The 15,152-nt window shown below is 45.5% G+C and overlaps 1 protein-coding gene across 1 annotated transcript in view; it reads right to left on the bottom strand.

Annotated features, from left to right (window-relative positions):
* Nucleotides 1-296: 296 nt before the first annotated feature.
* The window catches only part of LOC108397961 (mal, T cell differentiation protein like), an 88,260-nt gene continuing 73,404 nt past the window's right edge, over nt 297-15,152 (bottom strand). The window contains exon 4 of the mRNA XM_073240674.1: nt 297-1,070. Coding sequence (XP_073096775.1) covers nt 1,056-1,070 — 15 coding nt within the window. The 3' untranslated portion in view covers nt 297-1,055. The remainder of the gene's footprint in view (nt 1,071-15,152) is intronic.

Consider the following 15,152-nt stretch of genomic DNA (forward strand, 5'->3'; position numbering starts at 1 on the left):
GGGCAATAATACATCCATGGATGCAGAAGATTTCTCTCAAAACAGCGGGGGTGAGGTTCTAAGCCTCACCTCTGTTGATCCCCAATTTCTCACCTGATGGCCCCCCTGCGACTGTGCCTGTCTTAGGTTGTTCCTCCCTTGAGGAATCTTACCCGTCTCTGGCTAACCAGTCATCTTCCGGGGCCATACAGGGAAATGTAAAGTTGGTAAGTGAGAGAGAAGCCATATTGTTTGAAAAGGTTAGCTTTTTACTTCTTTGCAAATTTATGCCCTGTGGCTTCTATGCCCAGCACTTGTCTCGAGGTATCTTTACCACTTAGAGGAATTATGATACTCGGTAAATTCGATATGAGGCACAAATTCTATTTAAGGGTTGTAATTAGGAAGGAAGAAGAAAAGCTACAGAAGTAGCAGGCAGAAGAAAACATGGGAAGATTGATTATTTCTTTGACATATCTTCTTGTAGAGTAACTTAAGCATGTATAGGTTTTAAACTACTAATTAAATTGTGCATACACATTAACATAATAGGAATACAGTTACATAACCAAAGCAGATCTATAATTACCAGCTATCTCCAGTGAAGCCAAGAAAACCAGTTAGGCACCCTACGCATTTGTGAAAATTTGTCTATGATATAATGGATATTTTCCAACTGTACTTGAACAGTCTGAGAGAAATCAGACAAATTAAAACAGCCCATTCCTGGGAACTGTTCACATCCCATATGTTCTTTTAACAGTAGACAGTCTGTAGTTGTAAGATTTTGGAGCGCTACAACTTGCACTTCTCCTAATTCTTGGTTGAGTTCCAACAGTATAGATCCAGTCAAATTTATTGTTTTACTGTATGCACAGGCCAGCTTAGATATCTCCTTCTTCATTCCAATGGCAAGTCCAGGATCCGGTGGGATGAATGCAGCTACAACTGCAGCATCGCCTGGATCTTTGTTGAGGTTTTTTGATGATCATCTTCTGGTATGTCTCTTCCAGAGAGTGCTGAAGTTGGAAGTTCTTCTTCATATCGTATCTTAGTTCATTTTCTGGGTAGCCAAATTAGGCTTTGATCCTCTGTATAAACACAAACAGACCATTTGCCCACACTTTGATATGCCCTTTATACCATTGTGTAGAGAAAGGAATATTATCAGAAAAGTGTACATCCATAGCCGATCATCTGACACCCTTTAAGTGATCAAAATTAAGGATATTTAAAGCATGCATTAATGGTTGATTTACAGTTAGTTTTATCCTATCAGGGAGTAATCCCCCTTCTCTTTCTTTCTGTCTTTTTTTTTTGTTATCTTTAATCTACACTTACATGAAGAATATTATGTTTACTAGGCTCTCCCCTATACCAGGTCCCCCCTATAAACCCATTTACAGTCATTGTCCATCAGCATAGCAAAATGCTGTAGAATCATTACTTGTCTTATCTGTGTTGTACAGCCCTCCCCTTTCTCCCACCCCCCCTATGCATATATCTTGATAATTAAAGTCTTAAGTTTTTAAAATTGCATTTATATAGTTTTTATTTTCCTTGTATTTCAATTATTTGGTTTATATAAAACCTTTCTGAATATTTAAATAATTCATGACTAATAGACTAAACTTAGAAATATTGTGTTTTAAGTCCTCTCAAGTTCTTTCAAATATTCTAATCCTGTTGCTAAAGTTAAGATGTTTTAACTTAAAATCACAAACCTCATCTGATGACACATTTAAAATTAATCAAAAGGTGGCCTCTCACCCTACAAGGCCAAATTCGTTTGAACTTGACAAGATGCCTAGAACCTAAAATGTGTACCAATTTACACACAAAGTCATTTTTATGAGTTTAATTCACAAATAATTCTGTACTTCATTCTAAACCTTCCTGTGCTGCGGTCACAGGCAGGGAGGAGCCAGGCCTGCCCAGCAGAGGGGAGGCTGGAAGTGAAGGCACTGATGGTGTTGGCAGGCTGGTGGGGAAGCCGCAGTCCCCATCGGGCCAGGCCTGCGGGAGGAACAAGGCTGCGGCCAGAGCTTATCCTGCCCTGCAGGCGGCTCCCCTCTCAAGGGCCACATTTCAAGGTAGCTGTGATGGGAACAGGGGCTTTAAAAGCCAAGCCAGAGGGGATTTCACCACACCTGCCTTGCAGGTATGGGCCTGGGACAGGCCATGTGGAAACCACACCGTGAGCCTGCAGTAATGGGGAAGATGCTCTGATCTGCTACGTGGAAAGGCGTGTGTATAGGATGGGTCCAGCTAGCTTCACAGGTGTGCGGCAGATGTTAACATCTGGTCAGCGGGGGCTTTCAGACAGTGGATGCTGCGTTTCACTGGACCCTGATAGCAGAACCAGGAGAGGCCAGTGCAGCCTATTAGAAGTGAAGCCTGGTTCTCAACTTGAGCATTGCGGACAGGAAGGGAGAAGCGCAGGTGCGTAGCTGTACAAAAGGAAAATGTTTCAGCACAGAGATCAGATGCCTGCTCAGAGAGGAGCCATCTTTAAGTGCGTGAGCATAGTGCCTGGCACATGTATTATAGCCTTGCCCTGGCAGGCTGTGAAACCCGGCAAGGGCCTCTCAGGCCACCCCTGCAGCACCGTCTTAAGGGAAGTTGTGGACTGAGAAGGGAGGCTCTCATGGGAAGCCCCTGGCACACTGTGCCCTCTTTTCTCACCACTGTCATCTCCTTCCCTGCCAAATAAACCTCTTCCTTCAGGGACCTTTGGGATTCTGTTCTTGTCTGGGGGAAACCACCTGCAGAACTTCCACCGAGGTGGGGGTGAAAATCGGTTACAAGACTCCTACCTAAAGGCTACTCACATCACAGGGTAAAAGGCTAAGAGCTGTGCGGAAAGAAGAGCTTTCTGGGAACCAGGGGCTGACCCCCAAGGGGAGGGAGAAGGGTACAATCTGCTTGGTCTCCAGTCAGGAGCTTTAAGGACTTAACCTGTGCCCCCACAGTTTGAGGGACATAGGGGTGGGTGTCAGATCTAAGCCTGACAAATCCAGAGAATGGACTGGTGGCCTGCTCTCAGGTTGAGCTCGAGTGGGTCACAGTGAAGGATACCAAAAAGGGAAACCTGGACCGGACAGGGGCAGACAGCTGGGCAGGGGGCCCCAGGGGGCTTACCTCCTGTGGGAGGAGGACTGCACTGGGGGCCTGGGCATGGGGCTGTCTGCCCAGGGGCTCCTTAGTATGTAGCCACAGAGGACAGAGCCACACCCTCCCTCTTTTGGGGTCTGCAGACCAGAGTCGCTTAGCCAAGCACCTGTAGGGCAGGGAGTGGGAGTGGGGGATTGCCATGGAAGTCACGGAACCACCTGCCTGGGCAACTGGCAGCTTCCCACCTCTGCCAGTGCCAGATCATGCCACAGGACCCATCTCGTAGAGCCCTTCCCACTGCCGTGCCCTCCTTGTTCCCATTCAGAAACTGGGCTGGCCAGCAGGGGCCTGGAGTAGAGAAGCCCCCCACACCTCCTCTCAGGCTGGAGCAGGTGGAGGGCAAGGCGGGGGCGTGAGAATGGCCTGAATTTTGGATCTAGTCTTTACCACCTAAGGATGCCCTGACAGCCCATGTTTTCATCCAGGGAAAGAACTAGCCTCCAAGAGGGAATTAAAGGGGCAGGAAGTGAAAATGCAGCCCCTTGTTGATCACTTTGTGCAAATCCTGGAGGAACATCACCATCTGTTGGGAGCACTGGCTTGGGAGGAAAAGTAGAAGCAACTTTCTTCTTCCTCCCCCTGCCCCTTCAAATGCCAGCAGCCCACCCTCCCCACTCCTGAAGGAAATCTCAGTTTCTCCCTGCCAGCTGTGCTGTGCAACAGAAAGACGTGAGCCACAACTCCTGCACACCTGTGTAAACACTCCAGCAGCCACAGTAGAAAAGGAAATTGGACAGATGGAATTAAGTTAAATAATGTCTTCTATTTGACCCCATATATGTAAAACATTATCACTTAAACATGTAACTCAAAATAAAAATTAAGACTTTTTACATTTCCCCCCCATTCTGAGTCTTTGAAATGCAGTGTGTTTTATAGTCACAGCACACCTGTATTCAGCCCAGCCTCATTTCAAGTGCTCCATAGCCACATGTGGCTCTCAGATGTCAAGGAATGGTTTTGTTTTCAGGTATTAACATACCCAGTCCAATTGGGAACCAAAGCTGTAATCCTTTATTCAATTAAAAGTGTGCCCATCTCTAGCCCAGGCAGGAATTGGACTTGGAAACCTGTAGTGGACAGGCAGCTGGGGGGCGTGGTGGGGGATGGTGCTGCCACCTGATAGCTGTCCTTACTGCCCTACCCCTACCCCTCTTCATCTGCCCGGGATGAGGCATGGAGGCAATCGGAGGAAAAGGCCACCAGGCTCTTTCTGCCCTGCGCACGCCCTGGGCGACCGTTCCAAGAACCATCTGAGAACGCCCAGGCTGTTAGGGTGCATGTGCACAGCTGTGCAAGAAGGAAAACATTGTAGAGCAGAGGCCAGACACCTTTTCAGAGCAGCAGCATCTTTAAGTGAGTGAGTGCAGCAGTGTGACACCCACAGATCACACCCTGGGCATCCATTCTCTCCTGGTGTGCTTTTGTGCTCGGGAGCACCACCCGTGGTTCCTTGATGGGGCTCTCCTTGACTGCCTGTCCCCCAGCCCTGGATTTCCCGGGGGCAGCTTACCTGGCCTCTCCGCCGCCTCCCTGGCTCCCTGGAGACTGCACTCGTGCACCCTCCTGCAGCCTGTGGAGGCAGTGCACACCTTCCCTCACTCTCTTCTCCCTCTGCTGTGAGCTCGAGCCCAGCTCTTTTGCCCTTAGATTTTCTATGCACAAATATGGTGCTGCACCCAGATGCTCACCTCCCCACACGCCAGGGACCTGGCCAAGTTCTCTGGTAGCTCTCCTGATCCTCCCTTTATTTGGTTTGGGGGACCCTCCTTCCCGTCTATCATCAAAGAAGGTAATAGAGTTGCCACTGAGGCAGAACCCCCATTCGGTTAGTGTGTGGCTGGACTTCCTGTCATGGGGATTCCTGGCAGCTACTGCTCTTCATTGTCACCCTGCCACACTTACAAATAGAGTCAGGAAGGTCACACCTGCATCAAAATATTAACATTGGCTGCCCCAAAGTAAGAGCAATTCCAAATTATTTTTGTTCTCCCTTTTTACAATTTGGAATTTTCTAGAACATTTTTTAAATGGCTAAAATTTATTATTTCTATAATGAGAATTTTTTTAGACAACCAATGACTTCTGGGAGTCAAATAAGATGAATATTCTAGAGAAAATACACACGAAAAGTAAAGGAAAGAGCAGGTGCTGGTGTGTGGTGTGTGCACACGTGTGAACAAGATGCTATGTGCTTGGAGAGACATAGTTCTCCAAATCGGTCCTGCCCTTCTCTATTCTGCTCTACATCACCTACAGTGCCTCACTGCTAATGTTGGGGTGTTTTGGCCAGCAGGAGGCTCTGCAGGACTTTGGCAGGGGGGTGGAAGGAAGAAGCCATTGTTCTTTCCCTCCATGGGGCCAGGAGGTGTCGGTCTGGTGGTTCCGAATGTGGCTGTGGGTGGCCTGGTGGCAGCCGGATCAGCAGGATCCCTCCTGGGCTCTGGTGTCCCCACCTGCCCTTGGGACTGGACCTTCCCCCTGCAGTTATTAATCTCTGGGTAATCTCTCATTCCCCTTTCACTCCTTCAAACCATCTGTGGCCAGTTCCCTGAGTTAAATCCCCTCTCTGGGAAATACCTACCACATACTGTTTCTGAAACTGGTCAGCTAACCAAGCCTTCTCCCAGTATCAGCCTGGGGAGCTGTGTGGGCTGAGCATTGCCTCCTTTCCCCATTGTGCGGCTCCACTGGCTCTGCCACTGGCCAGGCTCTCTGCCTCCCATAGGCAGCAGGGGTGTGGTTATAACTCAGAGCATCTGGCCTGGGCTAGCCTGGCCCCCAGGCCTGCAGTAGCAAGTGACACCCCCAGGCAGGGACTCCTGTTCTCTAGTATCGAACATCCTATGCCTGGCCTGAGACCCCAACCCCTCCAGGGACAGGGCAGGCCCCAGGAGGTCTGTCTGTCCTGTATACCCTAAGAGCCTCTCACTTGTGGCCTCAGGCCACACCCACACCACAGGTATGACTCCAGACTCTCTACACTGAAGGACACCTTTGCGACATGTAAACCTTTATTTTCTAGATAAGGAAACAAAAGTGCAATGAAAGCAGGGAGGAGTGACCTGTCCAGGGTCTTACCTTGATTTGATGGGACAACCAGGGCCAGATCTCAGCCCTTCTGCCCCCTGATCTAATGAACGTAAAAAAAAATAAAATTTGTTATTTTAGATCGCTATTTTTACTTTAGATTACCACGCCATTGTAAGAGAGAATACAGGAAGAGCCTGCATTCCCTTTGTCCAGTTTTCCTCAATAAGAACATCTTGCAAATCCTAGGAGAATGTCACACCCAGGATATTGACATGGATACAGTCCAACTGACCTTTGTCAGATTTCCCTGGTTTCACTTGTACTTTGTGTGTGTGTGTGTGTGTGTGTGTGTGTGTCTGTGTGTGTGTGCATGTACTGAGTTCTATACAATTTTATCACATGTGAAAATCTGTGGATCCACCACCACTATCAAGATATGCAATATTTCCATCCACACAGCAACCCTCGTGTCCTTTTATAATCACACTCACATAACCTCCTTAACCCCTGTCCCACCAATCTGTTCTCTACTTCCATAACTTTGTCATTTCAAGAATATTGTATCAATGGAATCATATAGTATGCAACATTTTGGGGACTGGCTTTTTAAAAAACTCAACATAATTCTCTATAGATGTATCCAAGTCACTGTGTATATCAGTCATTCATCCCTTTTAATTACTGAGTAGTAGTACTCCATGCTATGGATGCCCCACAGTTTAAGCAGTCAACTGCGGAATGTTTCCAGACTGGGGCTATTACACATCAGTTGTGAACATTCACATATGGGATTTTTATGAATGCGAGTTTTTATTTCTCTGGGAAAAGTGCCCATGAATGCAATTACTGGATTGTATGGTAACTGCACGTTTAATTTTTAAAGAGTGCTTTAGCATCTCACATACATTCCCATCAGCTATGTATAAGTAATCCAGTTTTTCAGCATATTTGCTAGCTTTTGGTGCTGTCACTATTTAAAATTTTAGCCATTATGATAGGTGTATGAGTTAATTTGCATTTCCCTATTGGTGAATGAAGTTAAATGACTTTACATGTGCTCATTGACCACCTGTATATCTTATTCTTTCATTCAAATCCTTTGTCCACTTTTAATGAGATTATGCCTTTTAATTATTGAGCTGTAAGAACTCTTTATATATTCTAGATAGAAGTCCCTTATCAGATAGATAACTTACACATATCTTCCCTCATTCTGTGAGCTGTCATTTCACTTTTTCAATAGTGTCCTTTGAAGCATAAACGTTTTAGATTTTTATCAAGTCCCATTTCTTTACTCTTTTTTTAATTCTATGTGTGTTTTTGGTGTCATATTTAAGAAACCATTGCCTAATCCAAGGTCACAAACATGTACTTCTATGTTATCTTATAAGACTTTAGTAGTTTTATCTATCACATTTAAGTCTTTGGTCTATTTTGAGCTAATTATCGTATATGATGTGAGGTAAGGGTCCAACTTCATTCATTCGCATGTGGATATCCAGTTGTTCCAGCACCACTGGCTGAAAAGACAGTTTCTCCCCATCAAGTTGTCCTGGCACTCATATAAAAAAATCAATTGAAAACAAAAAAACAAATAAGCCAATTAAAAAACGGGCAAAGCTGCACAGACACTTCTCCAAAGAAGAAATTCAGATGGCCAACAGGCACATGAAAAGATACTCCATATGGCTAATCATCAGAGAAATGCAAATTAAAACCACAGGTAGATATCACCTCCCTCCAGTTAGGATGGCCAACATCCAAAAGACAAACAACAACAAATGTTGGCAAGGATGTGGAGAAAAGGGAACCCTCCTACACTGCTGGTGGGAATGTAAACTAGTTCAACCATTGTGGAAAGCAATATGGACATCCCTCAAAAAACTCAAAACAGAAATATCATTTGACCCAGGAATTCACTACTGGCAATATACCCTAAGAATGCAGGAGCCCAATTTGAAAAAAACATATGCACCCCTATGTTTATCGCTGCACTATTTACAATAGCCAAGAAATGGAAGCAACCTAAGTGTCCATCAGTAGATGAATGGATAAAGAAGATGTGCAACATATATACAATGGAATATTATTCAGCCATAAGAAGAAAACAAATCCTACTATTTGCAACAACATGGATGGAGCTAGAGGGTGAAATAAGCCAGGCGGAGAAAGACAAGTACTAAATGATTTCACTCAATCTGTGGAGTATAAGAACAAAGCAAAACTGAAGGAACAAAACAGCAGCAGACTCACAGAACCCAAGAATGGACTAACAGCTACCAAAGGGAAAGGGACTGAGGAGGATGGATGGGAAGGAAGGGATAAGGGGGAAAATGGGGCATTATGATTAGCACACATAATGTAGTGGGGGAGGGGGGCACACGGGAAACGCAGTATATACAGAGAAGACAAGTAATGATTCTACAGTATCTTACTATGCTGATGGACAGTGTCTGTAATGGGGTATGTGTCGGGGGGGACTTGATAATAGGGGGAGTCTAGTAACCATAATGTTGTTCAAGTAATTGTACATTAACAATACCAAAAAAAAAAAGAAGAAATCAATTGACCATAAATGTGAGAGTTATTTTCTGGATTTTCAATATTATTCCTTTGATCTATATGCCTAATCTTATGCAGTACTCTACTGTATTGATTACTGTACTTTGTATTAAGTTTTGAAATTGGGAAATGTGAATCCTCCAACTTTGTTTTTCTTTCTCAAAATTGTTTTGACTATTCTGGGTCCTTTCATTTTGTATGAATTTTGAAGTCAGCTTGTCAATTTCAGCAAAATCTGCTGTTGGGGTTTTGATTGGTTTTGCTCTGAATCTGTTGGTTCATTGGGGAGATCTTAACAGTATTAAGTCTTCTTATCCATAAACATGGGATGTCTTTCTATTTATTTAAGTCTTTCAAACTTTCAACAATGTGTAGTTTTCAGCGTGTAAGTTTTACACTTTTTCAATTAAATATATTTTTAAGTATTTTATTTTTTTTGATGCTATTGTACATGGAATTGTTTTCTTAATTTTATTTGGTTTCAGTTGAAAGTTCAGTTAAGGAAATGCCTTTCAATATTTTAAGCTGCCTTTTATGTTTCATATATATGTTTTCCTTTTTTAGTACTTCAATGACCTGACAAAGTCATTTTGAGCCTTTTAATTTCAAGGAGTGAATTTAAAATACAATGTACCTGACATTCTCTTAAATATGTCAACACTATTTATGAACTTCGATTTTAGTCTAAAACCAGAAGTTTAAAACAGTTACGCAATTACACACTGGAGTCTGAGAGTCCCAAATCTCTAATATGTTATTTGCATCAAATTCCAGATAAGAGATTCCTTTTTGACACCTAGACCCTAACACCTAACACGTGAGTTCAGAACTCACACAAAGAACTTCTGAGATGGACATTTGGGTGCTTGCTGGGAAGGGTCCAGTTACCTGTGGACCTTGGGGACAATTTTACTCACTCAACTGAGGAATGATGGAAATATCTTGGCCAGGAATTGATTGTAACCACTTCAAGCAAATACTTACACTAAACTGTCATAAATGCAAGCACAAGTTTTTGAAAATACTTAATTTTGGTGCTTCATAGCAATTCCACATTTAATTCTCCCCTACAACTTTTTCATTTATTTTTATCATAATTAAATGTATATATAAAGATAGCATAATGAATATTTTCACTAAGCCCCATGTGCAAAAACTTTTCTAAGTGTTCCATGATGCGTAAAAGATTGAAAGTAAAATATAAAGAGATTCTACCATGTGGATCCACATTACTTACTTAACACTCACAACAAAGGGGCCAGAGGGAGAGTGAACTGCCCAGGATGGAGCCTCTGACTGCTAACCAGCTGGCTCTTAATAAACATTTGCAAAGAAAGGACTGGCTATATCTACCATTTACACTTTAGTGTGAACTTATTTCTAAAACATGATTTCTCCTCTACTTGTGAAAGGAAAGGCAAATATTTCATGTAAACTGCACCAATATAAGATGCCTATGGTTTCAGCCATTTGAGTGTTTTGACTTCAGGCTTAGAATACTCTGGTTTTATTCAGCACTGCAAACACAGAAGATCTATCAGTCTTGGACAGATGAATCCACCTGCCTTAGACATTGTGATGACACTTCAGGCCAAAGAGGAGTCTGCAGCTTCCTGTGGGAAAGCCCACTGCTTTGCAGACAAGGTTCCCCCTTGAGTTGGGGCCATTCACACCCTGTTTTATTGTGCCCTCTTCTGGAATGCATGCGAAGTATTATTGGCCTGGTCCACACACAGGCTACCCCAGCTGCTGTTGGTTCATGAAACATGTCTGCTTTGAGCCTCTGGACCCTTCCTAATGCTGTTCGCCACGTCTACAGCTTTCCCCACCACACTGTAGCCAGGGTGACTCTAGTCTGGAAAAGGGATGTGGTTGACCAGTAACTTTCCGAAGGTCCCATTTTCTAGGAGGCCCTTTGTTAGTCCTTCCCTCCACTTCCCAGTTGAGGTCAGTGCCCTGTCATCCCCACAGCTCACTCCTGAGTTCTTCAGAGCAGGAGGGCTGGGTCCAGGGCCAGAGACAGACAGTCAGCAAACACGCATCAGATCCAGACCTGCGGGCTTTGCTGCGCACAGACATCCTGGCTGCTCCCACAGGCATGTGCCCTGGCAGGGATTTGCCCCTGCCCAACCATCGCAGCTTCTCCCACTCCTGTGTGTCCTGAATCCATGCCAAAGGAGCCTGGATGGAGGGGAACTCTGGGTTTGACTTGGGCCTCATGCCCTGCCCTCTCACTGCACAAAAATGTCCTGCCGTTTCCCTCTTTGTTTTTTCCTCCAACCTCCTTGTTCCCTTCTCTAGAAGGAGGTGGTGGCCCCAGAGGTCCTTTGAGGGCATCTTTGCATGCCCCTCAGTCCACAGAGAAGTAGAGCAAGGCACAGAGAGAAGGCCCGTGCCCGAGACCGTGGGTGTTAGTACACGCTGGGGACGCCCCTCCCGGACTCAGCTTCAGTATTTCAGCAACCAGTGGGGCTAAATAACAGAGTCTACATACACATGTCTGTTCAGGGGCCCTGGAGGGGGAGACTGGGGAGATGGCATGTTGGGGTGCTGCTGGAAGCTTCTGGAAACCTGGGCATATGCCAGACAGGCAGCAGCTGATTAAAGGAACAGATTGGTTTTCAACAACGGGCTGACATTGCGACCTTTCTTTTGCACCCCTGTGATCTGACATCTTCACTTTCCCTCCCTTGGCTGCCCCTGGAGTCACCACAGTGGCTCAGCTCCTGCCCAGCACATGTCCCTCTGTCCAGCAAAAGCTCATCACCCAGGGGCCCAGGAGGCTATGGGCATTCAGTGCACATAGCTGAACACAAAGGGGTGGCTGCAGTGTTACAGCTGGGAAGGGCACAAGACAGAAACCTCCATCTCTGCTTCTAGGCAGAGCAGAGCCTTCCCCATGGTTTAGGCCCAGCCATTACGCCTCCGCAATGACAGTGGAGGGACAGAAGGGGCCTCTATGCAACACCCACCCCTTTTCCTTCAGCCTTGATACAACATGCAAACTGTGTGAGGACAGTCTGTTCCTGAGCCTCAGTTTCCCCATCCTGGGCCTCAGTTTCCCCATGGTGGGGCAGTGGGCAAAGCTCCAAGAGCTGAGGGCACCTCTGTGTCACTCCCTGCTGCAGGGGCAGCCTGCCCTGGCAAGACCCCCAAAGGCCCCGCCACTCCTGACTCTGAACCCTACCAGGAGTTGCCAGGAATGACCTCGCTTTCTGGCATTTGAGCAGAGCCCCTATGCCACCCAGTGGAACAAATGGGTAACTGCACTGAGCTTTCTCAATCAATTTCACATTTCAGTTGGGTGCCTAAATGATTTTCTCATAAAAGGTGTCTGAACTCTGAAAGGAGAAATACTTCCATCACATCAACAGCAGTGAGGTTGTTTCCTATCTGCTGCAGGAAGGGACATTATCTCAGGGGCCCTTGTGGTTCCTTCCAGGTTTGATGGCACAAGTCAGTAATGATCACATTGATAGACTCTCAAACCTCCTGCAGACACACCTGTATGGTGTGCCTCACCTTACCCTAACTGTACTGTGAGAGAACTTGACATACGGGTACTTGACACAGCTACCTCTTGGTATAGCTACAACTTGAGCTGTCAGCACCTTGACCTAACCATCCCTAACATACCTAAATGTTGCATAACTGCAGCTCAGCATGAATGCACCTTGGCATAATTATGCCTTAAGCTAGCCGTCTCTTGACCTAACTTCACCTTCACATAACCCTACCTTGTTGATGTATCTTCGTGTTGATGTGACTGCATCTACAGCCATGATAGCATAGGGAAACCCATGTATCACAGTTTGTGGGTACAACACGTGCATCTGGCGGCAGTGACATGTCTTGACTGAGGTCCCAAGACCAGAGGAGGCAAAGGCAGCCTCCTCGGCATTCTCCCCCATGTCCTCCAAGATTCCTCAGTTTGGTACCTGGGGCAGTTGGACCTGAGTGAATTGTCTGCTGCATTCCTTTCTTCTTAGAGGTGAGAGCGGGTCTCCATGTACAGAAACAAAGGCACAAGCAAGGAGGGACCCTAAAAGGAGCGGCTGCAGCCAGTGGTCGGTGGTCTCCACGCAGAGTACACAGGACCCCTGCCCACACACACCTGAAGGCCCCAATGGCCCCAAAGCCACATGCCTCCCAGGTTGGCTCTGCATTCTCCTGATAACCCAGGCACGTGGGACTCTAGGCAGTACTTACTACCTTTCTATTAGCCCTACTGTGTGCTGGGCCCCGACCCAGGGTGGACTGGCAAGGCCCCCGGAGCTGGCCTGGGCCCTGGCGGTGGTGGGCTGGGCTCTTCCTTATGGCAGGTGAGGTACCAGGGTGGAAGGAGCTAAACAGCCACGTGGAAGTCTGGGAAGTAAAGTCTGGGTGAGCAGAGGGCAGCTTCTGGCTCCCAGGGTGTCGGATGGTGGAGGGAAGGACCAAGAGGCTCAGAAGCCAGCTCTGTGCCAGTCCCTGCAGGCTGGCTATGGCCTTTGCAAGTCCCCATCCAGCCTACAGAGCTGGGCAGAGCACTCAGAGCTGAGGCCCATGGCGGTCAGGTCAGGCTAGAGAGGATGGGAAAGAGCAACAGTGATAACAACACCCAAAAGCCAAACCTTTGCCCTTGACACCTCACACTCCAGTGAGAGACACCACAACACAGGGGCAAGGTAGTGGGGCAGGAGTGCACAGCCAGGTGCACAGGCAGCCTGACACGGCCATGCATGATTGAGTCCAGGGCAGGAGAAAGACATCCTGTGGGTACACGGGAGCTTTTCATGGAGACAAGAGTCAGGGCTTCCATGTTCCCAGGAGAATTTTCCCCTTGGCCTGGACATAGCAGCAGGCCTGAGCTGCCCACAGGGGCCATCCTTAAACAGGACCGTCAGGGCTGGGGGCTCAGGGCTGCTGCAAGATGTGGGGTAAGGTTCAGGAATGCATTTAGGGCCCGGGTGCCACTTCCCAAGGGGTTTAGGCTTTATTCTGATGGTAGTGAAGAATTTGGTGCCAGAGACGACAGAATCTAATGGTCTGAATGCATCAATCAAAAGACTTAGAGTCACTGAATGGATAAAAAAACAAGACCTGTCTATATGCTGCCTACAAGAGACTCACTTCAAACCTAAAGACATACACACACTGAAAGTAAAGGGATGGAAAAAGATATTTCATGCAACTAACAGGGAGAAAAAAGCAGGAGTTGCAGTACTTCTATCAGACAAAAGAGACTTCAAAACAAAGAAAGTCACAAGAGATGAATAAAGACATTACATAATGATAAAGGGGTCAGTCCAACAAGAAGATATGACCATTATGAACATCTATGCACCCAACACAGGATCACCTACATATGTGAAACAAATACTAACAGAATTAAAGGGGGAAATAGAATGCAATGCATTCATTCTAGGAGACTTCAACATACTACTCACTCCAAAGGACAGATCAACAACACAGAAAATAAGTAAAGAGACAGAGGCACTAAACAATGTATTAGAACAGATGGACCTAATGGACATCTACCGAACAATCCACCCAAAAGCAACAAAATACACATTCTTCTCAAGTGCACATGGAACATTTTCAAGAATAGATAATCTCCTAGGCCACAAAAAGAGCCTCAGTAAATTCAAAGATTATGGTACCAACCAGCTTCTCAGATCACAAAAGTATGAAACTAGAAATAAATGACACAAAGAAAATGAAAAAACCCAAAAACACAAGGAGGCTTAATAACATGCTCCTAAATAATCAATGGATCAATGTCCAAATAAAAACAGAGATCAAGCAATATATGGAGACAAATGACAATAATAATTCAACAACAATAAATCTGTGGGACACAGCAAAGGCCATGCTAAGAGGGAAATATATTGCAATACAGGCCTATGTCAGGAAAGAAGAACAATCCCAAATGAACAGTCTAAACTCACAATTAATGAAACTAGAAAAGGAAGAACAAAGGAGGCCCACAGTCAGCAGAAGGAGGAACATACTAAATATTAAAGCAGAAATAAATAAAATTGAGAAGAATAAAACAGTAGAAAGAATCAAGGAAAGCAGGAGCTGGTTATTCAAGAAAATAAACAAAATAGATAAAACCCTAGCCAGATTTACCAGGAAAAAAAGAAAGTCTACACACATAAACAGAATCAGAATTGAGAAAGGAAGAAATCACCTTTTACAGACACCACAGAAATACAGAAAATGATGGGAGAACACTATGAAAAATTATATGGTAACAAATGGGACAACCTAGAAGAAATGGACTAGAGAGTCCAGATATAAAGTCAATTAATATATGATACAGGAGCCATAGACATACAATGGGGAAATGACAGACAGCCTCTGCAACAGTTGGTGTTGGCAAAACTGGACAGCTACATGTAAGACAATAAAACTGGTCA

The sequence above is a fragment of the Manis javanica genome, chromosome 1 (genome assembly GCF_040802235.1).
Source record: "Manis javanica isolate MJ-LG chromosome 1, MJ_LKY, whole genome shotgun sequence".
NCBI classification, from domain to species: Eukaryota; Metazoa; Chordata; class Mammalia; order Pholidota; family Manidae; genus Manis; species Manis javanica.